At 42.8% G+C, this 26,370-nt stretch overlaps 1 protein-coding gene across 10 annotated transcripts in view; it reads right to left on the bottom strand.

Moving 5' to 3' along the window:
* Window positions 1–26,370, bottom strand: part of CTBP1 (C-terminal binding protein 1) — a 180,560-nt gene that overhangs the window by 63,780 nt on the left and 90,410 nt on the right. The window contains exon 1 of one of the 10 annotated variants that reach the window (XM_040556919.1): window positions 3,754–3,998. The exons of 6 other annotated variants lie outside the window; for them this stretch is intronic. In XM_040556919.1, coding sequence (XP_040412853.1) covers window positions 3,754–3,793 — 40 coding nt within the window. In that variant the 5' untranslated portion in view covers window positions 3,794–3,998. Of the gene's footprint in view, window positions 1–3,753; window positions 3,999–26,370 lie in introns of those variants that run through there. 3 more of the 10 variants (XM_040556920.1, XM_040556929.1, XM_040556922.1) reach the window with 3 other exon arrangements.

The following is a 26,370-nucleotide window of genomic DNA, read 5'->3' as shown; positions in this document are numbered from 1 at the left end:
CTTTGCTCCTATGGCAGCGGGGGAGAAAGAAATCCAAAAACACAGCTGGGAGCTTCCATCTCCCAAGGCTGTAAATCCCTTTCCACGCTGTCTGGGAGTGAAGAAGTGCGTGCGGCAGAGGGACTAAGGCTAAAGGGCCGTGTAGTACAACTTGTATCCTCACCTTAAATTTTAGCACACGTATTAAACGTGTAACTCCATCTCCACTCCCTCACTAAATAAATAATTACGGGGCCAGAAGGTTAGGGAGCCTCAGCTGAGGCTGCTATGCTGCTACGCTGCCAACTGCTCGGGGATTTGAAAGCTTGACACATGCTGGAGAGTATCACCTCATCAGTGCTCCCAGCTGGCCTGGGAGGCAAAAACCTGAATCTCGTACTCTTAAACGGGGGTCTCTAGCACACAGACGAGCAGCCAGCCTCCCCGATACTTTGGAGAAATGCAGCAATGAGAAATTCATCGCGGGTACGGGATGACAAAATGGCAACGAGCAATTGTGGCCCCGAGTATTTGCACGGCTTTGAGCAAGTGTTGTATTTCACGTCAGCAAAGTACAGATCGTGTTGCTTCCCAGTCCTCTTCACTCGAGACATTTAAATCCGTGCCCTTCCAGACACTTATCGCCGTTCAAACTATTTTCTGGCAAAATAAGTGATTATTTTTTTTTCCAATTTTATGGCATTCACACCGACAGATACCTTGGGGGTAATGTGGATTTTGTCCCCAGAAGGGACTAGCCACCGAACTGGGGGAGATGTTCTTCCTTCAGTGAAGAGGGATTGACTTTACCCTTCCCGACGCTGGCGAGCGCGCTCCTGTATCTGCTCGATAACACTTCTCCAGTACCCAGCCCGGCCCTAATCTCTGGGATCACACTTCTGGCTACGCGCTGTGACCGCTCTGTTTACATTGTAAATAAAACTATAACTCTCAGGACCGGGGAGATTAGTAAATTGAAGCATCGCGCGTTTTTAACAAAGAGCAGATGCCATTTATCTTTATGATACAGAAGGACGAGTCAAGAGCTAACCAAACTGACAAACGTCGGGACACTTGTCATTTGTTTTGTCACGCTATCGGGAGCTCCGCGTTATGATAAAGCATCATCCCATGCACAGTATTTACGAGGATGAGCTTTTTACAAGTAGTTCATTGTGCGCTCGGGAGCTGCACGCTCCAGCTCCTCTAACTACACACGACAACGCTGAGCTGAGAAATTCACAAAGGTGGTTGGAGCAGTTTCATTTCCAACAGCGCTTTCATTGACTACGCTCCTCCGCTGAGCTTGACTACGGCAACTTGGGGGGGGCTGTGACGACTTCGTCCGCCGATCCAGCCATAAAATAACGCATCGCTTGATGGAGAAACGCGGACTCTGCCCTGGGGGTGGGGGCTGCTCCCAGCAGGACAGCGAACACACCACGCACGCTGCTCCCATTTACGCCCAAACACACACACACACACACAAACTCCCTTCGCCTCGCTGACATTGTTTCACGTCTCTGACCAAAGCGAGGGAAGGTTCAGCCCTCTAACTGGCCTCTCCTGCCCATCGAGGCATCGCAGCCACCTCACAACCACCTATTTCTCTCTCATTCACACTGAGAAACTGGCAGGCCGAGGGCAGGGGGGGCTGTCTGCTTCGTTTTGTTTTGAAATACACTGGAGAATTGCACGTGGGCAAAGTATTTTGTTACCAGCTCTCTCCCCGAATGGTTGACACGGTAATAAACCGAAGAGGGTATTATTTGCCAAACGCCACGGCATTCAAATAGTGAAATCTGGCTGCCTTTGGGGGAGGAGGGGGTCAATAAAGAGCAGCAGCATGAAATACACTAAAGTTAGCACTTTGGGCTGCTAATTTTACATGCCTGCTTGACTATCACACAGCTAAAAATAGATAAAACAGATATGAATATAGAACAAAGAGATGCGCTGGACAATTATCTCCCTCCTAGCATGGTCTACTTGATAATGAGCTCTTTAACCTTCTTTATTTACAAAGACAAAAAAAAAAATATTTAAAGCTCTGATTAATGAGCTTTCGACCCACGACAGAAATTATTTACATACGGATTTTATTTTTCTTTGTGCTTTCTCGTTCCCTTCCTACGGGGACACAATGACGAGATTCAAAACATTTTAATGGGGCATCAGGCTACTTGCCATGGGGCTGGAATGCTAAATAAGACTATTTACATCTCCTAAGACCCCGGAGAAGGAAATCGGCGCGATGCACTCGAAACGCACGCGTACACCGCAAATATCAGAGCTGATTTTAATTCACCGGGTAAAAAGTACACACTCGCTCGGGTTTATTAGGCCTCATTATTTTCAGCGAGCCTACAGGGATGATTATCTCGAGCTGCTCCGCCATGGCCTGAAAGCAAACATTCTTCCCGATAAGGACAGCAGTTATTAAAATATAGCGTGACGTCCGATTGTTTAATTTAGCTTTACAACAGGTGAAATTTTGAAAACCACCGCTGATAACAAGGGTTTTTCTACAGTTACCCTGTCCTGCTCGGTGCCATCGGTCAAAAGCTGACTTTTGAATTTAATGTTTAAGAGGGAAACAAAGCAGCAGAGCAGAGTGAAGGGTATCAGCACGGTAAACAAGCCCGCTCTCCGCTTCGCAGCCTTCCCGCGGCATCATTTGCTTACAGAACGATAATGTTTATAAACAGGCTCGACATTGTCTCAGGTCTGCGAGAAGCAAAAAAATCCCCCAGGAGTTCACACAATAAGGCACGGCCACCCTGCGCAGGGGCGTAGCTCTAACCTCGCCCTGCGCACGACACCCGCGTCACCCCAAAAACCAGCCGCCAGCCCCGAAACGCCTTCGGCAGCGCCTCAACGGCGACAAAAAGATACAGAAAGGGGAGAGGAAAAGGGAGGAGAAGAGACGCCCAGCGCCCGGAGGACAACCTTACCTCTGGGCCACGCAACCCGCCCGCGGATTTCGGGCGACCGTGGCAGCGGGCAGGCCTCGAGCACTTTTTTTTTTTTCCTGGGGAAAAACGCCGCTCGGAAACTTCCTGTTTTGGGAAAGGGCCGCGGGGACGGGCGAGCACCAGGTCGGCGGAAAGCGGGGCGGTTCAGCCCACTGCTGCTGCTGTTTTTTTGTTTTTTTTTTTAAATTTCCAAAGGATGAGTTTGAGCGGCGGGCAAGTTGGGAACCTTACGTCTCTCCCCCCCCACACCCCGGTTTTAATTCGAGAAGGTAAAATTAAGAAGAGAGGTAACGTTAGGAAGATAGAAAGATAAAGTTTAAAAGGTAAAATTAAAAAAAAATAATTAATAAAAGACTAAGTTAAAGAGATGAAGAGATTAATTAAAAGGATGAAAAGATGGAATTAAGAGGATAAAAAGGTGAAATTAAAAGGATGAAAAGATGAAATTTAAAAGGATAAAAAGATGAAATTAAAAAAATAAAAAGAAAATAAAAAATAAAAAATAACTAAAATCAGGAAAGTTAAAAATCAAAAATAAAAAAAAAAAAAGAAATTAAAAAAAAATTAAGAAGTACAATTGAAAAGAAAGAACTAACTCCTATTTTATTTCCTACCATTACCCCGGCACCCCATCACGGCCAGGCAAAGTTCCCAGCGGTGATGCAGCCGCCGGGCCAGCCCCGCTCCCCGCACACCCCCCGGTCCGATCCGGATCCCGCTCCGGTTCCCGCTCCGGATCCCGCTCCGGATCCCGCTCCGGATGGCGGTCCGGCAGGCCGGGGCGAGGCGAGCTCCTTACCCAGCGGCAAGCCCTTGTTCAGCAAGTGCGAACTTCCCATTGAAGCGCTGCGCCCGGGCGGGCGGCGGCGGCGGGGCGGAGGAGGAGGAGGAGGAGGAGATGGAGGAAGAGGAGGGGGAGGAAGAGGCCGCGGGGGGGGCACGGCCGGGCCGGGGCCGAGGCCGGTGCCGGGGCTGGGGCTGGGCCGGGGGCAGGCGGGCGCCGCCGCGGCATATGGCGGCCGCTGCCTGGGCGCCCCTCGGCTCCGCCGCCTCGGCGCGCGCGCGCCCGCCCGCCCGCGCGCATGCCCGCCCGCGCCCGCGCGCACCGCCCCCTGCGCCCGCCGCGCGCACGCGCACGGCTTCGCCGCCTCCGAGCCGGCGGAGGCTCGGGGCTGGCTGGCTCGCCGCCGCCTCGATCTCTTGGTGCACAGAGGGTGGAGGGGATGGGAAGAGAGCGGGGCGGGCAGGGGGATTTGGAGGGCAGCCCTCAGCCCTGGTGGTGCTTTGAAACTTTTGTAGTGGGAGATACCTGCTGCTGTTCAATGTTAATACTGCCTTCAATATCAACACTGCGTCCAATGTTAACACTGCGTTTAATATTATCACTGTGTCCAACGTTAACACTGTTCAACATTACCACTGTGTTCAACCTTAACCCTGCGTTCAGTACTAACACTGCATCCAACGTTAACACTGTGTTCAATATTAACACTGTGTTAATGCTCACTGCGACCCCCCAGATTCCCCAAACATTAGCCCTTCTCTCAGTTTGTTATTTTCTGTGGCTTTTCCCCCCTCACAAGTGATTACAGACCACAACCCGCTCATCCTGCCAGGCCCCGCACCACCTCGCCCCAGGCCTGCTTGCTCACCCCGCACAGGGCCATAGCAGGAGTCTAAGTGATAACAGTTCCTTTTTTCACATAGTACTGGGGGAAAATGGTAAATGGGCAGAAAACAAAATAAAACAAAACACTTGATATGGTGCACACTTAAGGAGACGTTGGGTGCTGTCTATAAGCATTGAGGCACTGGAGGAAAGGATCTGGATGCTCCAGAGTCCCATAGCACAGGGTCTGTTGGTTATCCCCAGCGATCGATGTGCCCTTCCCTGGTCCTGTGGAAGTCAGAAATCCAGCATCTTGCTCCTGTCATCTGAAGCAGGATGGGGATGGAGACTGGGGTCAGGGCACGAGTTAGTAGGGCCACCTGGCCCAGCCATACACACACACACCACGCTCACTGCAGGCTTGTGGCTCATGTCACCAGCTGCACAACGCAAGTGCTGCAGCATGGCAGCACCCCAGCTCTCCAACAGACCCAACAGAACCTAAAATGGTGGTTTTTGGCTCATTTCAGTCTTTAAGGGCGGACCCGGGGCTCCCCATACACTCGTCTCACCCCTTGATGCCCCTCACAACAAACAGGGTTCCCCCGGAATGTAACCTCATGAGTCACCCTATTCATTTTAGAAACTTATTATTAGTTATTAATTATTATTGATGGCTCATTTTAGGAAATTATTAGTAATTATTAATAACAATGATTATTTATGGATCGTTTTAGGAAAATATTAATAACTATTAATAATTTTTCTCGACTGCTCATTTTAGGAAATTATTCTTAATATTTATTATTGATGGATCGTTTAATGAAATTATTAAAGAATAATTATTAATAATAACCATCGATGGTCCACTTCAGGAACTTATGACTCCCGCTTACCACCACTGATGGCGGCGGGGCCCCTTCCCGCCCCGCCCCGCCCCGCCCCGCCCGCCACAGGGACCCGCGAGCCGCCAAAACGGCGGCGGCGGCAGCCGCCAACCAAAGTGTGCGCGGCACCGCCCGGCTCGGGCGGGCTGGGCCCGGCCCGGGGAAGGAGGAAGGCTCAGCCTGGGGGGGGGCTGGGTTTGGGGACCCCCCCCCCTCTGTAAGCTAAGCCCCTGTTTTCAGGAAACGCTGCTTTTAGCTTACAGATGGCCCTTGGCGACTCGGCCCCGGCTGGGCTTTCCCCTTCGTCCTCTGGGTTACCCAGCAGGATGGGGAGGTGGCTCCCAGGACGTGGTGGTGCAGCCTCTGACCGGCCTCCATCTCCTCCTGCCTCCACGGGAAGGGGCACGGGCATCGAGAAAAAAAACCCTCAAACAGCCCCCAGTTCTTACACTTCCCTAGGACAGCAGCTAGCCGAGCGCCTCGTGGGGGGGTTGCGTGAATAAACTCGGCTTTAACCGCTTTAAAGTGGCTAACCGCTTTATTGACGTTTATAGGTGTTAGCAAATAGGGAAATGTATACGTATCAAAGCTCTGGGGAGAAAATGGGGATTTATTTTTTTTTCTTCACTGCCATGTGGCAACGTATCAGCAGGAGCAGGCATTAGGGATAGAGCGTGCTCAGACAGCAAGCACAGTGTCTGTGAACAGCAATATGGACATGGAAGCATCTCGGGGAGAAAAAAATTAATAGCGAAAATGAAAATTCAGAAAGGAAATCTGAGCTGAGCTACGTTTTTTTATATAGAAACGTAAACAGACACAGGCAATGAGACCATTTCCTCGGTGGGGTTATGCGACTGGGCAAATGTTTAGTTCTGAAGTGGAGCTGCTGCTCTGAGGAGGGAGGGGAGTGTGGTACAAAATATTATGACAAGGGGAGTGCTCTAAGTGAGGATAAGTTGGCATGATGAACAGATGGAGTATTCAATAACAGGAGGTTATTAATACTGCAGTTTGGTATTCTCTACGCTACTTCATGAAGGGACTCATATGCTTGCTCTTTTTCTTTTCTGATTGTATGCAGACTTAACAAATACGCAGGCTGTAGGTAGTGACGTGCTTACTCCCCTCCCTGTGCACGTGTGCACGCATCACAAATTCATGTTTCCTGGGAAAAGACCAAGGGCCGGGTCCTCGGCTGATTGTAACTGGCCAACTGTGTTTCTTTCAATAGCAGCGAGCTGATTTGCACCTGCTAAAGGAGAGAGGTTATCTGACCCTGTCTCCCAAGTCGCAAGGTCTCTCCACCCTGCTCTTTGACAGCTGCCACAAGGCACCTGCTCTAGGGAAGGAGCTGGGAAGACTCTCAGGGTGGAAAAGAAAACAAAATAACTGAGGAGGGACTCAAGTTTAACTGCAGAACGCAATGCGATGCTGTTTCTGTGCAAGAAAATCAAGCTTGCTTTCACCCAGAGTTCGGGGCTTTCTTTTCCTTCCCCTCTATGTGGCTTTCAGTGGCCTAGTTTTAGACCGGGTATGAGAAAATCCAGGAGCAAACCAGCTGACTCCAGCCAGGCCTTCAGCTACCCCCATCCATTTTATTTCCTATGTCTTCAGGCTCGCCTCTGGGTCACGAAACATTCGGTCCTCTTCACATCTTTTGGGCTATGATTTGTGCAGCTACAATATAAGTAAACATTCCCCAGAACGTAACAATTCCCAACCTTTTATCACAATTTGGCGCTGATGTCAGTATAACTTAAAAAAAAAAAAAAACAGTAACATTACACTGCAGAGAGTCTTCTCTGTTTTGCACCAAGAATTATGGCATTTTTCAAAGCCCCCAAACTGTTTCCTGCCTTCTTAAGAGTCAGCTGGAGGCACACGTGCTGAAGTGTAAATACATTGCTTTAAGTGTATCTGTTAACAGCCATATGTATAATTTAAGTACAAGTTTTATTCCCCTCAGAATCTCTAATCAGAAGGGCATGACCTTGGGCTTTCACAAATTAGATACATTAGGGTAGGATATCTTTAGCAGATGTGACTTTGAAGATACTGAAAGAGGACGTTTTACTGTTGTATCATCTAAGCATGAGCCAAGATACTTGCTGAATTCTTTTTAAAGTGAATAATGCAATTTGACAGTATTCCTACATCTAGATACTGCAATCGTGTACTTACAAATTTTCCTTATTTCGCCATAGCTGTGTGTGCTGGCTCATTCATGTGTGTTTTTCCCTCATTATCAAACATGCATCGTTCATAGGAACACTCGTTGTAGCAGTTTTTAAAGCCGTCATTTTAAAACCTTTGTGCACTTTTTAATCAAAATGTAAGATTCTGTTTCAAAGGAATATCTTAGCTTTTGTCAATAGTAAATCTCGCAGATGCTATTAGGAGATCCTGAAAGGGATTTATGTCAGAAGAAAAGAATGGCTGAATAAAGCAGGCTCAACATTTCAACTTTATCCTAAAAATAGATCTTGAAAATGTGTAATCAAAATAAGTCAATGCAATTTATTTCAAATCTGGAAGGAAGACTTTGGATTTAAATATTTCCTTCTTTCACTGAGATCCTGAAAAGCATTTGTTAATAAAACACACACATACAGATCAGTCTACTTTCATTTTGCAATTGCATATAATTAGAGCTTTTTTTTTTTTTTTTAATGTATTACTTCCTCTGTGTAACTCCTCACTGTAGGAAGTTAATGCTTTCTGGTAGATGTGAAAGAGAAAGGCCATTTTGGAGAACCATTTTCAGCAGGTTCTGAGGGGAAAATGGAAAAAAAGAATAATTGACAAAAGGGAAACATTTAATCTTTAAGAAATGGTGGTCATCGCAAGCATGAAATAAAATAGAGGACCTTCATCTACTGTAGAAAAGAAGGTTTACCAAAGGATCAAAGCAGTAAATTAAAGTTCCACTTAATGAACAAGAAGTTCAGCTGTGTCAAACATTCAAAGTCATTTCTGAAATGCCAAATGCGCACTGCTCCTTTCTCAAAATGGAATGGCTACACTAGCTCTATACTGGAAATAACAGCCACACAAAAGTGAAAAAGCTCACAGTGTGCTGAATGAAAGGGAGAATAAATTCCCTTCAAACCAGTGAACACAAAAAACCTCTCTCCTCTGATGCTATCTGTATTAAGTGACTAAGGGATTTTCTTCTTGATCTCACCCTCTTCATATAAGTGCTAAAACCACAAGAACCAGGGTGGAATTAAATCCTCTGCATTTTCTGGTTATCATGAAATAAGAAGTATCATTTTCCATCTAGTCAAGAGGAGTTAACAGACCGTTTCCAGGAAGGTCGGCGTTCTGGCTGAAGAGAAAAAGAAGATAGAGATGAACAGCAGAAGAAACCTATCGAGAACCATTAGTGGATGTCAGCCATTGTCCATCTGTTCACAGTGGAAGCAGTCCAGACCTGAAGGAACAACTGCAACCTGCCCCATATGGCTCGCTCCCTTCTGCGCTGCCAGGGCTGCTTTGGGGATTTGACATTGTACGAGGTAGAGGAGAAGCAGCACAATCTGTGTTCCCAGGAACGAAGAGCCAATTAACAAGAAAGAACAAACAGTGTTTGTAACCCAGGGGGAGGCTTTCTCCTTCTCACCTGTCTGAAATCTTGGAGCCCGTTCAAATTGTGTAAGTTGCAGAGACGCTGTGCTGAGGCTCCTCGTCCCAGGGAAGTCCTTAAAAAGCTAACTGTGGCTACTAACAAAATCCTGCGGGCAGCGGAGAGCTCCTCAATCAGCGAGTGAGAGTACTAATCCAGCTGTCTCCAAAGGTGTTCAAACAGGCGTTTGGGAAGAATACATTACACAAAAAGTTCCATTAAAAATTCTAATACAACGTCCTTTCAACATAATGAACGAGAATAACAACATTCTGCGTTTGCTTTTACAGAACTGGATTGTAGCAAGCTACAGCTGAGCAGTAATTTGCTTCTTAAGTTTTAAATCAGTGGGCCTGGTCATGAAGCAAGGTGTTATTTTCTGTATGATGAAGGGCAGCAGGCTCAGACTCACACAGGGCAGTTACGACATCTGATTTCCTCTTTCTAATGAAAAATAGATACTCTTTGTGACGCTGCGCTCCGTACGCCAAGACGCAGCAAGTGAAGTGGCAGACAGACATACATATCAAAGCTAACTGCAGGGATCAAAAACCTGCAAGTTTGTAATACATTCAATAACCTGTTTGGTCATAGTCATTTCACAGGTAATACAGAGAATAATTAACTCTCCAGTGGCCAAGCAGCACCAGCATATGCAGCACCAGCATAATGTCCTGAATGAACTTCTTGTCAGGATACGTCTTCAGTTTTGTTACAGTCTTTGCTACAGCCACAAAACTCAGTGGATACACAAATTCAAATTCAGAAGCGACGCGCAGGAGGTGCATTCACCGCACCCAAGGACATACCAATGCCACCGCCACTTCCAGAAGACAGCAGAGAGATGCTCAGGAGTTTCATCTCTACTCTGCTCTAGCTCTGAAGCCATGAGCAGTTAACTAATGTTACTCCAAACCCCAGGCAATTTTCTGCTCAGAAGTGGGATTTACTATTTTGGGCCTGGCACGATGCTAAAGCAGCAGCACTTGGCACCTTTAAAAATGCTGTGCACTCCTACCTGCTTGCACTGGCAGTAGGGTAGTGGTCCCTGTGCTGTAATGCGATTTGCACTCTGGTAGGCTCTGCCGTCTCTTTAGTTCCCTCACAACACACTTAAGACCTTATTTTTGTAGAAGTTATACAACTAGGAGCCAGAAAAAAAGCTGTAGTTGGATCAGAGATAATTTTAAAGTTGCTAAACAATTACTTCCACACTTACAAATTCATTCATTAAGTGGCATAGAGAATATCATGGTTCTGTGTTTGAAACGTATCACAAAACTGAGGACTCCACCAAAAATTATAAAAAAGTGTACGAAATCAAAGTAACAGCTCACTAAGTATTCATCTGGAGACTCGTCTCCCAAACTAACCAAGAGGATAACACATCTGAAAAACTAGGAAGGATGCTAAAGGATGCAAAAAACAAACCGGTGTTAAGTAAAGTCGCTTTGCTGCCATGTGCCATGAACACAACCACGCACGAGGATTACAGACATCTGTGACATTGAAGTGAACCCTCTTGCTTTGTCAAATTCACTTGGGATGATTACAAGTTATCAGTCTTGAATTTCATCCTCTTCCAAACTGAACACTTCCAGCTTTGTGCCCGTATGAAATACTGCACTGCCAGCACTCTGCTATCACCCACCACTAAGATAAGAGAACGGTTCATTAGTGAGTAAAAAGTGACCTCTAGTGAAGCATCGCTCCAGAGCCTGAAACACACGGCAGCTCCCAGCAGTGCCTTCCCTTCCTCTGGCTGATCATGTCCATATACAATTAAAATCTGATAATACCACAAAGTAACAGTCATCAGCATTTGTGCACAGACACCTTCAGTATCTGCACGCTGCGCAGCAGCTATAACAAGTGTCAGAAAACCCTTGGCTCGCCAAAAAAAATGAACTCATTTGTTTGAATGTAACAAAATCTACCTACGGATAACTATTAAAGAATTGAATGGGCTATGATAAAAAGTGTAAGCTCTAACTGGATCATTTTTGACTCGCTTTAATTCCATTTTAAAAGTAGTATATCCAGAAATTTGTAATAAAATTAGAAAAGCATCCTATTAAATGTGTAAAAAACAGCAGCAATCTCCACAAACAGCCCTTTGTACTCTAAGAAACCAGAAAAATTAGAATGGAGAAAACAGCAGCAAGTAAGAGACAGGCAGTGAAAATCAATTCCATAGTTACAACATATGGAACAATACAGAGGCAAGGCAATCCGTAACAGGGAATGGTTGATGATTTTGGAACAGTAAAAAGAAACTAGCAAGATTTCATGACTAAAATGCATACCCCATTGGCCACGGAAACACATTTTATATGTGGTGCGTCTCCATAAATCTAGCAGCAAACTAATATTTTTATACCCCTCCTAATATGTGTATAGTTACCTAACAAAGATTTTACAGGCAGTATTAAAAGTAAAGTTATTTACCTTTTTTTCTTTTACTGAACCAAAATACTGATTTTTGTGCAATTTTTTTCACTTACCCATGCTTAAGATTTAAATCTCAACAGCTGACAAGTAAGCTGCAAGAAATCCTTATCAGTATGCAAGGGCTGAGATACAACTCGAATCCTAAAAGACATCAGTTTAGGTGGCAATTTACACAGTAATAAGGTAACCACGTACTTTGAAAAAGCTCCCTTTGTGTTACTGAATAATGCAAAGAGAGAAAACGCCTGTTATCCTAACAGAAACATGACTTGATCACACCACTTGTCTTTGTATAATACACAACTTTAGTGTACGAGTTGATTCAGGTAGGTGACAATCAGTATCAACAGATTTACCGCTACTTGAGTTTACATTTATTGCCAAATACTGCGACTTATAGGCTAAGGCAGCGCTTCAGCACCGCACATGATGGTATTATGTTAAGATCTCTGGGTAAACTTGCCAAAAGCCTTACCCCATTACAAGAAGAAAATGCTGTGGAGGGACACATCTCATGAAAGCGTTTGCCAAACCCTTGTCTTGGGAGTGGTTCAGCTCTTCCTTGTGGTCAAAGGGTACCTGACAGATGTTGTGTTGGATTTGTACCATAGCCCGTCACAGCTCTGGTCTTACAAGGGTGTTTTTGGGAACTCCACCACCTCACAGCGACCGCTACAGATTATGAAGATGGTTACTGCTGGGCCAGGCAGGTGCAGGAAGGCTGCTGTGCGGATGTGCTGGCAGCGCTCACGACTCGTGCAGACACTGAAAAGCCCACAAAGAGTTCATCCTGCTCTACAAACAGAAGGCATTAAAATAAAGACAAGAACTTTCTACAGTAGTTTTACAACGTAAGCTTCCGACAACAGAGGGCTACGCAGAACAGCACTGGGAACACTATGTCAGCTTCAGTTAATGCCATGTTGCTTATCTTACTCTTTTCAGGTTTTTTCATTTCTTTTGTCGAGACAATTATTCAGTCTCTTAACGTATGCTGTCTTCTTTTTTATGAAACAGGGTATCTAATATTCCTTTGGTGTAATGAATTATTTCTCACTACACTGACATGCCACGTGAACCTCCAGGTCACAAGAAACACATTTAACAATTAAACATCGGCAACACCGATGCAATCAAAAATCCAAAAGATTTTGTTTCATCACCTAATTCTAGGAAACATCTTATGGCATATAAACACTCAAGCTACTTTTCCCTTGCTCCAATTTCCCATGTTTTACTTGGGTCCTATCTGTCCCTAAGACTAGTAGAAGAGGCACTGATATTAGAATCAGCTTTTATTAATTTGCATTATTTTATGCATCTGAAGGAGTGATCACAGTACAGGCTTGTACATCACTGTGGGAAGAGGAAAGTTCAGCAGACGTAGACAAAAAGGGAAATACTACCACGTCTTTGCAAACAGATTGGGTTCTTAATTGAAATGATTTGATATGCCTTATGAGCAGTGCAAGATATAGCACAGATGTAGAAGTCACCTTGGAAAAATGTACTTTAAGTTAACTACTGGAGGCCAGAGAGAACTGAGCTGCAATAATAAATAAATGTCTATAGATAACGTATAAATAATTAATCAAATTTTCCTGAAGGACCTGGAAACAAATGGGAATACTTTGTGTATGGCTGTACTGTGCTGATCTCTAAGTAACGTGGCTTCTGAGACCCATGACCCAGAAAGGTTAAAGTTGGTGTCTTTCCCAGAGGCTGCACCTACGTGATTAACATTACAGAGGCACCCACATCAGAGAACTATCACAAGAGAGGAATGAACATAATTCATGTAGATAACAAATAGTCTAATGAAAAAAAAATAAACGAAACAACCCACACTACCTTGGTTCAATTAGAGTGTTTTGAATGTTTTCCCTTTCAAGCACCACAACTGTAAATTCAACACAATATCAAGTGCTGAGCAGAAAAGGAGGAGTTTTTGTTTGCTGAGATCTTACAATCGCAATCAGAGTTGTGTTCTCAGTTTGTTCCCGGACCACTCCTAACAAGAGATTTCCAATTGTCCTAAAATCTATGGATGTTTTGAGATGTAGACAGATGTCTGCGAGGCCACAGGCTGAGGTCATCAAACTCATCTCATTTGTGACCTAAGCCTAGTCTCTTGGCAGTCTTAAATAAAAAAAGGGGGGTGGGGAGGAGAGAGGGGAAGGACAGAGAGACACCAATGAAATTGTTTGCTAATTTACCTAGAAAACCATTCTCATTAACTTTTAATTTAATAAAACACATTTTTGTAGCATACACATCCAACGTGATGCACATTGAGCAGAAATACATCTGGTCATCTATCATTACTGCTCCTTGCAGTGCAATTATTCTTTCTGGCACTATTAGAAGTCAACTGTCTATTATTTCCTGAACATCTAACCAAAGTTTTCAAGGACTCATCTTTAAATCTCATTTCAGAGACAGTTTCACTGTACTAAACGGGTGAAATGGCTTAAATTTATACATATTTTACATAAATCTTTATCATTGAACAGTTCAGTTTCTCAGCTCTTTAACCATCCAAGGAAAAAAGTGGCACGCTGACGCTGACATTTCTACTGCTGAAGGGGAGATAAAATTGGGTCTCTCGAAGCTGGAGGCAAAATACTACAATGGATAACAAATATTCCTTGTGTATACATCACTGGCATGTCTGTCCCTGTTGGGCGCTGAGTGTATGTCGTGGGGCACAGAATGGATTCAGAAGAGATTTTTTTTTGTTCGAATCAGTTCATGTGCATATGCAGTATTCAAACAAGCTTGTTTTACAATCACTGCTACCTGCTCGCTGACCCCAGCGGTGCCTCCCAGCTTAAAACAGCCATCAAACCCCCAAAACACTACCAAGTATGCGAATATATATATATATGTATACTCATTGCACAAGAGTTTCTATTAAAAAAGGCAAAGATACATTGACAGTAAATTTTCTGTACTTTTTCCCCTTTGGTGGCTGCAGGGTAGTCTGAATTTTTACATATAACCCATTGTTATGATCACCACTGTTACTGTTCTGCTCTCAGAGAAAGAAAAAAAAAGAGAGAAAAGGAGAAAAAGGTTTTGTACAGGAGCATTAAGAGTTCCACTTGCCCTGTGGCGAATGGGGAAAATATGTCAATGTGAATTATTGTACTGTCTCCATGGATCAAGATTTCTCTTAGTGCTTTCAAAATTCCACTAACAGAAACAATTGCTAAGAGCATTTGCTACTTAGCCTGCTATGCTGGAATTGAATAAGACTGTAGGATCAACTAATGCTAAAATATTATCTTTTATATTGATTTTCTCCCCCTACATTAACTCAGGAAAGAAACAGCTAAATAATTTTAGCCAGAAAGAATGACACATCACTCTCACAAGGACGTTCAAAGAACGTAAATAATCAGGATAATTACAAAAAATAGAATTTTGAGCAGCTCACACTACCAGGTATGTAAGAACATCACAGTATAATTTTACCTCTTTCTGATCCAAACAAGTTGTACTACATATTCCCCTTGGTACACACGGAGTTACGCTGCAGAATGCAATATGTCTTTTCTACAGGAACCAGGAACACCCACACAGATGCATTAGAAAGAATAATTCTAATTTTGTGCAGCTTCGCATGCACGTTCATGTTCGAGCCAAACACTAATAGAGATCCCACGTTCATTTCCTCTACTAGAATGCTACTCCATGAGTATTTGTTAAAGGCCGGTTTGTATCTCTTTTGTAGTAGCAGATTATGGTCTCAATAAAGTCTGACTGTAGAAACTGATGGGCCATTGTACAAACATCTATTTCCAAACTAGATCTGGCAAACGAGAGTGCAGAATGAGTGACTGATGAAATCCGGACACTGCAAACAGGCACATTACTGATTATTTCTACCAAATAGCAAATCCTTCTCATTAGCAAATAATCATCTTGATTTTTATTCCTCACCAGGATTCATAAACACCGAACACCTAAGGTAACCATGAAGGCATGAGATATTAGAGCTTTGCAGGATGCCCGAGCTAGCACTACACGATGTTCTGGCCAAAAAATTAGTGCTATACAAAACTGATAAAAACAAACACATATTAAAAGGATTAGGAGTCAGTTAGCTGACAGACCCTAGGACATATTTGTCAATGAAAATCTCTGTGAATTGAGATGTTTCTAATGGGTATCTGTCATCATCTTCACGAACAATGCGGGCACGGAAAATCTTGGCCAAAATGACTGTGAACATCACAAAACCAATAATAGTTGTCTGTAAAAAATAATAGCAACAGTCCAATCACACAGGCATTTTGGAACATGGATAAAGGAGGATCGCACCAACAAAACATGCTTTGATAAATCCAAAACGGAAAGCTTTGCCATTAGAAAAGACTTCTGTCACACTGACAGCGTAGGGGACTGGAGCCTAAAAAGTGGCGATTCTGGATGTGCCACTCAACTCCAAGTTGCACACCAAGACAGGAGGAGATCACGTTTCCCTTGAAATAGTTAAATGCAAGTGTGGGGAAAATTTTGCCATTGTGGATGGGATTACTGAGAAAAACAGTTAAACACTGCTGCCAGCTCTGGCATCCGTGGTTTGTATGTTGGAAAGGGTGCAAAAATAGAAGTCAATGCTGGAGAAAAATGTCTTAAAGAATGTAGTGTATTCAGATTACCAACAAAAAAATTGAAAGATATATGATTACCTTTGTAGAAAGAAATACCAGGCACCAAAAGACTGTATTTTCTAGGTTGTTGTGGATTTTTTGTTGTATTTTTGTTTGTTTGTTTTGGTGGGTGGTGTTGACTACACCACCAAGGGTTATGTTGGTGTCTTCACCTCCTCCTGAGTACTTCAAAGGTGTTCATGAAAGATCAACATCAGCACAATAAAATCTTGGGGGCTGAGCTGTATCAGGGATCTACGCGACACAAAGAAGTTCAAGGTAACCAAGAAATTCCCTTCCAGCTCTATGCCCTGCAGAGCTGCAGCTCCAAAAACTCACCCCTAACTGTTGGCTATCCCTGTAGGCACGAACAGAACGGACGATCTCAGTCTTCCATTGGGCATCATCTATCAATATAAATCTTACCCCATTCCTGACATCTATTAACAAGAAGCAATTATTACCGAGAAGTTCTGATGAAGAGGAATGTCTATACTATATAGTATCATGAAAGAAATAAATTTGAGAAGAGAGCCCACAGTGGCCCCTCTGAAAGCAGTAAAGACAGTAGATCAACAGATTTCAACTGGACTTCAGCAATAAGTCCCATGCAGAACCCACACCACTGAACTCAAGGACTTTTAGCAAGAAATTAATAACAAGTTGGCTTTATCGTCATTAAATAACTCAGAGACTTGGGCTCTTATGCTACCTAGTGCACAGCAACAGGGATGTTTGGAGCCCCGCAATGAATAAACTGTGCCAGGTCAGCCAGCCATGCTTGAAGCACGGGTCTGCAATGACCTCAAGTTCATACTACCCAGGGTATGTCGCTGGCAGAGGTGTTTCCAGTGACAGATGATGAGATGGCAATGCGTACTGCTTACATACCAATGCTACTTGCCGTCCTGCTTGGGTTTAGCTCAGTTAGCACTTCCTTAAGCACCTCCTCTATCATGCACGGCAAGACTATTCTTGTATCTGACAAGTAGAACTGGATGTTGCCCATCAATTTTTGGTATTTAAGTTGCTGACATCTCAATTGATGACACAGCACAGTCCTTTCTGTTCGGTTTGCAAAAACATTGCGTAAGATGGAGCCTAGAGGAAATCTGTTGGCAAGTGCTTTTGTAAGGGAACCGAGGAGTCTCGTAACTGGGAGAAATTAGATGGATTAAAGCACAAGCCAAGATTCAGGAAAAGTACAATCAATTCCCGACTTTGTCACCAGCCTCCCATCCTCCTTGTCATCCTAAATCACTTCCCTTCTATGTATCCAGGTTCTTCATCTTTAAAATATGTATTCACTTATTAAACACTCAAGTTTGCTGCGAGAGCTAATCCATAAAATATTTAGACCTCCCATTACAACTGAGGAGTCACCGTCGGTAGATGCATCTAATGAGACCAAGGACAGGTATACATTCGACCCTGGTATAGACATTAGTTGTGTCAGCAATACGTCACCGTCCCAGTTTCAAAAGGGTATGCAAAGCTTAGATTGTGTTACCCTTCAAGAAAAACCTTAAAGCACGACCTGTAAGAAGTAAGCTATATAGCCTGAAGCTTGCACTCCTGCTCTGTCGCATGCACCACCGTCTCCCAACATCCAATTAATTGAAATTCCTACTGCCAGCAACAAACTATACTAGAAATTTGCAGGCCTGTAAAATTATATTTGTTTTATTAAAACTACTGTGTTTGGGAAATATCACCTAGAGCAGCCTCACACGGAATCGTGTGCATATTTTAATATACTTCTTGGTATTGCCTACTAGTGCTGACCATTTTAATGTTACGTGAAAAGTGAAGTTAAGGAGAGAGGAGTGGTCCTTTGTAAGGTCCAGACAAGAAAATCCTGGCAGGTCCAGGTTAGGAAAAAGCTTACTGTCATTCTAACGCAAAAAAAGCTGTATGATAAAAAGCCATTTGGGAAACAAAACCATAAAAATGATGACAGAATCCTGTTGGGTAAACCCTTGAAAGATCACTGAAACAGTCATAAATTAGTCATTTGGAGACATGAGTATGAAAAGTAGAAATTAAGACCAATAAAAATCATATTCATCTGTCAATGAAATATTTCCACGACCAAAGAAGTTGTTGTTGTTGGAATCAGAAAGGACTGCCAATGCCAGTCCGGCTTACATTTATTTTTTTAGTGATAGGTATATCTATGTTGCATAAAAGAATTAGGGTGTGTAAGACAGGATTGCTTTCACAAGATGCAAACAATTGGCTACCTCAGCTCCTTGCTTTTAGCAGCCTGTGTAACCCCACTCCTATCACAACTGCGCTCCTTAATACCACGTGGCGGTTCCTCTATCTGCCTGGATTCTCCTCTCACCCTGAATTTTGGCTTCATCCAGTGGAGAGGTGCACAAGTTTCTGCTCGAGTTGCTGACGTCGCATCACCCGGCCTCGTGTGCACGGATCCTGGCACCCCGGCCCCAGCTCCCCGTTACACCCCCAGCGCTGCCACTAATTGCGAAACCACTTCTTGAAGAACAAAATCTTTTTCTGGACCCCATGAAGAAAACGCGCTCATAACTTGAGAACCGTAGGAATTATGGCACATGAAGTAAGTGTGAAATATGTATTGCTCCACAGTTTACACAATCAATTAAGCCTGAAAACAGCATTTTTCTGTACTTAATTTTCCAAATAAATTGGAATATTTTATTTTTCTTTACGGACCAAGCCGTGATGCTGTTGAAATCAATGACAGTTTGCCGTTAAAGTGAATGAGACCCCAATGTGGTAAGACTGAAGTTTCAAGTTAAACTTGTAACTCGTTACTGCGCAAAATAACAATTAATGCAAGCTAATTTCTGCTTCCCAGAGCTCTAAATTATGAACATGAAACAAAGATCGCTGTTATTCAGACAGTAGTTTTCAGGTGGTTACAATGAAAGACCAGAGGGATTCAATTAAGCATTTAATAAACTGTAGAGGACAGCACAGTTCAGTGTGCCAAAATAAACTTCAGCTCACAGCTGTATTAGAAAAGTGAAAGATTTTCAGTAAAATAAATCCATATTTAATTAGCATGCTTGCTATAGCTGAAGGAATAACATATGCCATCACAAAGTAAATGTTTAAATCAGGACTGTACACTATCTTGGACGTTGCCTGCTTTACGTTTAACCATACCCATAGCTTTTTCTGATTTTTAGAAAAACACAGACAGTAGAAGCAATTTTTTATCACCCTGTCTCCAGGTACACCACCCAACCCACTGCACGTTAGCCATAGGCAAGATGATAAGAAAACCGAACACCAGCTAGACAGGTATTTGTGGGATGTGAAGCCGCAGGAGCAGAACGGCATCTGCATTAACACCCGACGGGGCAGCATACAAAGTTGAAGGGGCAATTTTTGCAGCTGAGAAACCCTTTCCAGGAAGCCCTCTGAGCTCGAGCACATTGTTCACACCGTGGACCTGCCCACCGACTTACCTCCTGCCCTTAACCCAGCTTTTCACAAGGGTTAGCTAAGCAGGATCTTCCCTGAGCGTTAAAAGGGCTTCCAAGAGGACGGTGCTAGTAAGTTTATTGGGGGCATAAAATCTTCACTGGCTTTGTCCTATGCTCCTTACTCTCCTTTAGCATAGGCAGAGTCAGTGCTAACGCCTTCTCAGCGAAGACCCAAGTGAGTATGATTCAGAAATAAGTGCAAACTTTGAAATCTGAAGATACTGGTTATAGTCAAAAGCTACAGCTCCAACCTAGTATCGTTGGGTGCCTTCATCTGCTGATGCCAGATGAACAGGATCTTCTAATTCAATTGAGCCCTGCAACCCTCCACTAGTTGCCAGCCTCAGGGTAGAGCACACCCCACTGAGCCCCATTAGAGACAAGTTCCAGGTCCTTAACACTGCTCTCGCGCTGGCAGGAACCTCTTCTTGCCCTTGACATCCCTTTCAAGTCTCAACTTGAGCTTGGATTTTCCTCACACCATCCCTGCGTGCCAGGGCAGGATTTCCAAATTCCTCCTTTGCAGCCACTCCCTTCTTCCACCCATACCTTGCCCTTTTGCACTGGCGCAGCCCCTGCTGATACATCTGCTTGTCCTCCCGAGCCGTCCTCCAGGAGGATGCTGTCCTCAGGGTCCTGCCAGCTCCTTGGGCCACCAACGCAGCCTCTCATGTGACCCCCACCTTCCAAAATCCCAAATCCTCCCCTCTTGCCCCACGTTTCATTGCTACCTCCCTATTACCTCCTCCCATTTCCAAGCTCACCGGAGGCTGCAGGATGACTCCTTCGCAGTTCCAATTTACATAAATTGTTTTCCGAGCAATCCAGCTTCATCGCTTGCTTCCATGTTTCATTCAGGAAAAAGTTGTGTTTTTTTTTTTTTTTTTTTAAACAAAACCTAACTTAAGAAACATTACGATCTATTATGGGACTTAGATGACAGCTTAGTAGCATCTAAAGCCCTACTGGGAGTGAAATTACAGCTCATATGATGAGCACGGCTTCTACAATTTAATTCAACTGTTGCCTAAGCCTCTCCTTCAGTTCTTATCTGTGCTAAACAATATGAGCAATGGTATGACTGTTCAGAAAGAAATAGCCATTTAGTTATTTTTAGGTGAAGAAAATGCAACTTGAGCAATTAAAAAAAAATAGCCAATACCCCAATTACCCTCTTCTGGCAGCCACACAAGTATCATCCTTTGGCATAGTCTGTAAATGTGGTTATAGACCAAGTTATATAAATGGCGTTTTAGTAGTAGATACACAAGCACAACTAAGTAAATACATCACACTTAAAATTCAATGATGGAACCTTTTTCTTTCTTGCATTCATCACTACTGAAAAGAGAGCACAGGGTTGTGGGTTTTCTCTGTTTTGCTTTGTTTTTTATATAAATAGTAACCTGACTTCAGGTGATCTAAGTGCAAACCTCATCATTTAAATATGGCTCAATCTGCTAAATGTTCCTATCAAAGGAAGATAATTTAAAACTCCAGCAAGTATAACTGATGACAAACTGATTTTTGTTTTCCTACAGAGTTTGCTTGGGTTAAATAAAATTCTAATAGCTTTCATATTTTATTTAATAGCAAATAAACGACACTAGAGATGAAAAATGTGGCCAGATTATCAAATATTTGTTCATAAATAATACATGGAAATATTACTATACTGATGACAGTTATTAAATTGATGGCCTTTTCATTCCTAATCACTAATTTCAGATCATTTTTTAAAAGTACATTTCACGTAAGTGTTTTTGATGCTCATTACCTCAAACCACGTGGACCAAATCACAGGAGTGATTTTCTGGGATAAATCACTGAACTGAGTACAGGGAAGAAAAAAAAAAAAAAAAAAAAACAGATGGCAACATGCCAAGGCACTTTTGTACCTGAAATCAGCATACCTGCAGTTTTTAACGTTTTAACGTTGACTTATTCTGATTTGTCTCCGTGTGAAGACGTCGCAAGCGGCGCGGCGATGTAGGGGCGCTGCACAGCCACGACTGCCACATTCAGGCGGCTGCTTTGAGACAGAATTTGTTCCTGGGGGTAACCTCTACCAGCCTGCACTTACCCTCAAATCCTCCCCAGTATTTCCTATGGCATCAGCAATACATAGGCTAGGGCAGGTTTGGGTTTTTTATCACGCACCTCGCTATAGCAATGAGTGGATTTCAAACTGGCACTGACTACACTACCTGAAATAGTTCTTTATCAGCTACTAGGAAAAAAAATGAGTCGATTTTTGATAGAAATAAAGGATTTTAGTGAAAACCTTTTCATATGGTGTTGAAATACTACTAAATTAAACATAGGGTGTGTGCTCCTCTTGACTGCAATGTTTAATACGGCCTAACTGCAAATTTTGGCAATTCTGTGTGATAGTACAGAGGGAAAATAAAAATGTCTTGCTGAAAGTAACATTTCTACATCCTACTTCTGACAGAGGCAGATGCAAGAGATCTGTTGGATCCTGACGGTGTTACTGAGCTGACTCCATGTGGATTGGTCTCCTGCATTACCAGACTGAAAGACAAAATCTGAAAATTCTGCTGACAGCTTCTTGTAACACAGATTTATGTTTTCTACTTATTCTGTAATTTGATCACAATTGGAAAAAAAAAAAAGGAAAACAACTGTGTTTATTTACGTAACAAATTCATGAGTTACAATCAGACATGGCAGTACCTTAGAAGACACGCACAGATTTCCCTATACTCACCATCACAATGAACAAAACACTCCAGTCCTCTCTCAAAAACACCCTTCAAGCTTTGGAGCCTACCCTAAAGATAACTAAATCTGGTTGATTTAGTTGGAAAAAAATAAAGTTGACCAGAAAAGGAGCAAGCCCCAGAGCTCAGGACCATGCCCTCCTCCCACGTCTCTTCTGCATCCCAGAATCACACAATGTTAGGGGCTGGAAGGGACCTTGAAAGATCATCTGGTCCGATCCCCCTGTCGGAGCAGGAACACCTAGATCAGGTCACACAGGAACGTGTCCAGGAGGCACTATCATGCTCCCAGCCGGCACGGAGAAGCTGCCAGCCCCCCAAAAACCACCTCCTCGGGACGTCCTGCATTACGTACCGCCGCCGTTCAACCTGCGTAACCAAAGTTGGCATCTCCTGGAAAACAACCACCTACGTTTCCATCCTCCCGTTTATAATACACACTTGGCAATGGGACTTTCAGTAATTTCTGCCTTAACATCACAAATATTTTGACACCAAGGGTTGCAAAGAAGATGAACAGATTTCACGTCAGCGCAGACCGGTATGAAAACAATATACCCTGAGGTTATCGAATTTACTTGCATTATCTGTCTGCTTCTCAACAAGGAAATTTCTCCCTGTGAATAGCCATTTCATGTCCCAGCCAAAGGGAAGGGTAATACAGCTGTGCCATTTGATTAAAGAAAATCTCCAGGAAGTAAATATTTGCTCTCTGCTGAGTACCTGGCAGGTTTGCAGCTAAAAGGGGAATTAAAGTGGGAGTGAGCTACATAGAAGGTATAACCAGGAATGTAACAATTACTTACATAGAGAATTATTACTGTAATACGGCATAAGGCACAGAATGACATAGAATATAGCGTTCCCAAAAGCAAGGGCAAAAGAAGAGGACCCCTAAAGGCTGTATAATCTAAGAATAAAGGAAAATAAAGCCCCAAAGTGTTCCTCATGCTGCAGGTATGAAATAAACATAGAACAGCAAGGGCCAAGTGGTATCGCAAAAATCTCTCGTGGGAAGAGGCAGCTCTCCTATAAAATAAAAGCCCTGCTGAAAATAAAATATTGGACTGGAAGACAACATGCCACATCCAGTATCTAAGTCCATATAGCAGATAGAGGGAAATAGAAGGCTACAAAAAATATATATATATGCATATGTTTATGCATGTGATGCACCGAAAACCAAAATGGGTGTTTGGGTAACAAAACACCAATTCAATAGATGCAGATTGGCCATCTCTTGAAATGTTTAAACAGGAGTTTATCATTCTTGTATGAGACAGAAGCATTACGTTTTAATTGCAAGCCTTTATAGCCGTGTAACAAAATACTTCTAATAACTGAAAGCACAAATGTGATGATTAAAATATAGTCAATCTTACTAAGTCGTGCTCTAGTCAAATGCAGGGAAGTAATTCTTTTCCTAAATTATTTACTAAAGACATTTGCAAGAGGCGATGTGCCTGTAGTCGCCACTTCAATCTTCGTTTCCTTCCTCGGCTTAACCAAGGGAAGATCAAGAAGCTGAGCTGACAGCGCACACAAAAGGAAGAAAACAGTGTTTGCAAAACAAATACCGCATTTCTGCCTCCCCAAGTCTTACTGATGATTAGCTCTGTGTCATTTGAAGAAATGCAATTCAACAGATCTTTCAACACATTCCTTATTAGCTTCTGCTGTAAGAAGCGGAATATGCTCTGTAACAAAGAGGTTTTGGTGCAGAACTACTTGTGCTGATGCAATGCAAAATGTAGGTGAAAAATCAAAATGCAAATAATCTGGCAAAAGATACAATGAAATATTTTAATACATATGTAAAACATTCAAAGCCTGGATCCTTCCAGGCCAGAATGCCAGTTTTTCCCAGACCAGGGAACATGAGAAGTATGCAATGCACAAAAATATTATTTCCATTTGTACCACCCACACATGGTAAGAGACTGAGGAACACTGAGCGATATTCAAACGGAAGAGTTCAACTGGAAGAAGTACCAGGACATACGGATGTCAGTACTTTTTCCTAGAAAGGCATAAGAATTAGATAGAATTCCTCATTACACACCCTACCCAAAACTACCAGATGTCTACCTGTTTCACCTTATGATGTCTTTAATGCTACTTGCACTAGTTACATTTTTCTTTCTTCTAATGGCCTACGCGGTCCGTCAATAAAAAATAATTTTTAAAAAAATCAAGAAATGGTCATAAAAAGTATCTGAAGAAAAGTAGCACTTGGCATCAGAGAGAAAATTTACTGCACTAAATGAAAAAGATGAAGGTCAGAAAATTAAAAAAAGAATAGAAACAGATGGGAGAAACAGCATCAACAGAATATGAATAACTTAGGTATTTTAAAATACTTATTAGAAATTTAAAAATAAATATTGAATATGCATGTGATTAAATTATAAAAAATGGAGGTTTTCCATGTTATATACAAAAATAAAATACAATCACTGCAGGTTGTACATATTCCAAACTATTTTGACATAACATGTCTTTATGTGAAAAAATAATAAGTCCAATAATGAAAAGACAATCCCGGTTTCTTTGCCAGATGTAAGAGTTCTAAAGGTGCAGAGTGGTTTTGCGGTGAATTTTTGTTTCTTGCATCTGCAAGAGGTAGGAGAAGCAAAACCCGATGTGAGTCGTGCAGCTCCATGACCATCACGTCCCCACCAGAGCTACCCAACTGGGGGCACCGAGCTCAGTGACGAGACCAGACTTGAGTTAGCTTTGCCAAGAGTAGAGAAAGCAAATACTTGGGCTTTCAAATCATGGAAGACACGTAAACTCTTCAGAGAGCAACCAGTGAATAATTTGGCTCATTGCTTTCTGCATCTATTCTGGGGGCTTTCCAAGCGGTGGCAGCCCTCGGAAAGCTCTGGTCCTGCAGGGCATCCCAGCCCTGCTCTGCGTCCAGCCCTCCAAATAAAAATGTGGCAAGGAGGCAGCATTTTCAAATGGTCCCTTCTATGAAAGCACAGTTACTCGGGTGCTTTGTGGGCCCTCTTCCACGAACAGGGTTGTTAGGCTTCTTTGCCACAGCACAAGCAGGCCTGGGGAGGGAGAGCTGGTTGTTCTTCCAGACACCCCTTTATTTTCCTTTGTTTCTTTTTTTCCCCTTTATTTCAGTACTGACCAAGCAGCTGGAATCATCTTTCTTTCTGTTGCGAGAACAAAAGAAAGACTGGAAATTGGCACTTTAGGTACTGTCTGATGCAAGTGGAATAAACAAAATCCATTTAGTTTTTTTTTGTAGTTGAGTTCAGCAACTGCAAGAAACCAGATGACCTTCAGGACGAATCCCAAGGCGTACTTACAAATAACCAAGTTTCTGCAGGTTTTTGTTTTACTTGTGCAGTTGCCACCCTCTCTGTACTATCTGTCTGTAACACGAAGGCTTTCTTCTGACCAGCCGAGTCTAACACAGGGGACAGACTGTTGTTTTTGAGGGGGTGATGACGAACAATTTGGACATCCTGGCAAATGAGATAAATGTCCTGGCACTCCTGCTTTATTTGATATAGGGGGAAAATACAGTAAAAACAAATTATTGCTGCTATTCCTCTTCTATCCTCTTTTATTTTAATTTTCTTGGTAAGAAGAAATTCCCTTAAAAGTAGATGCTATCCTATTTTATTCATTTAATATGAAAAAAGGCTAATTTATATGTTAAAGCCACTATAACCATGCACAAATACATTAACTGTATTTGCAAATAAATTTAATTATTATCATTACTCCTGAGTCCTGGTGTTGGTTCTATTTAGAGTGATGTAACAGTAGGTAGTTCATCCCAAACCAGCTTTACACTATTTATACATTTTTATTATACTAGTTCTACCTAAGTTCTACAGAATGTTTTTGTACCAGTAACAATACAGTTACAAGATTTACAACTGAAAAACCATACATAAATTTTGCTCTCTGTCAATATTGTCTTACAAGGAGAAACGTTGT

Source organism: Cygnus olor, chromosome 4, assembly GCF_009769625.2.
Source record: "Cygnus olor isolate bCygOlo1 chromosome 4, bCygOlo1.pri.v2, whole genome shotgun sequence".
Lineage (NCBI taxonomy): Eukaryota > Metazoa > Chordata > Aves > Anseriformes > Anatidae > Cygnus > Cygnus olor.
Note: the sequence above shows the minus strand (reverse complement) of the source record. Positions and strands in the feature narration are given on the sequence as shown.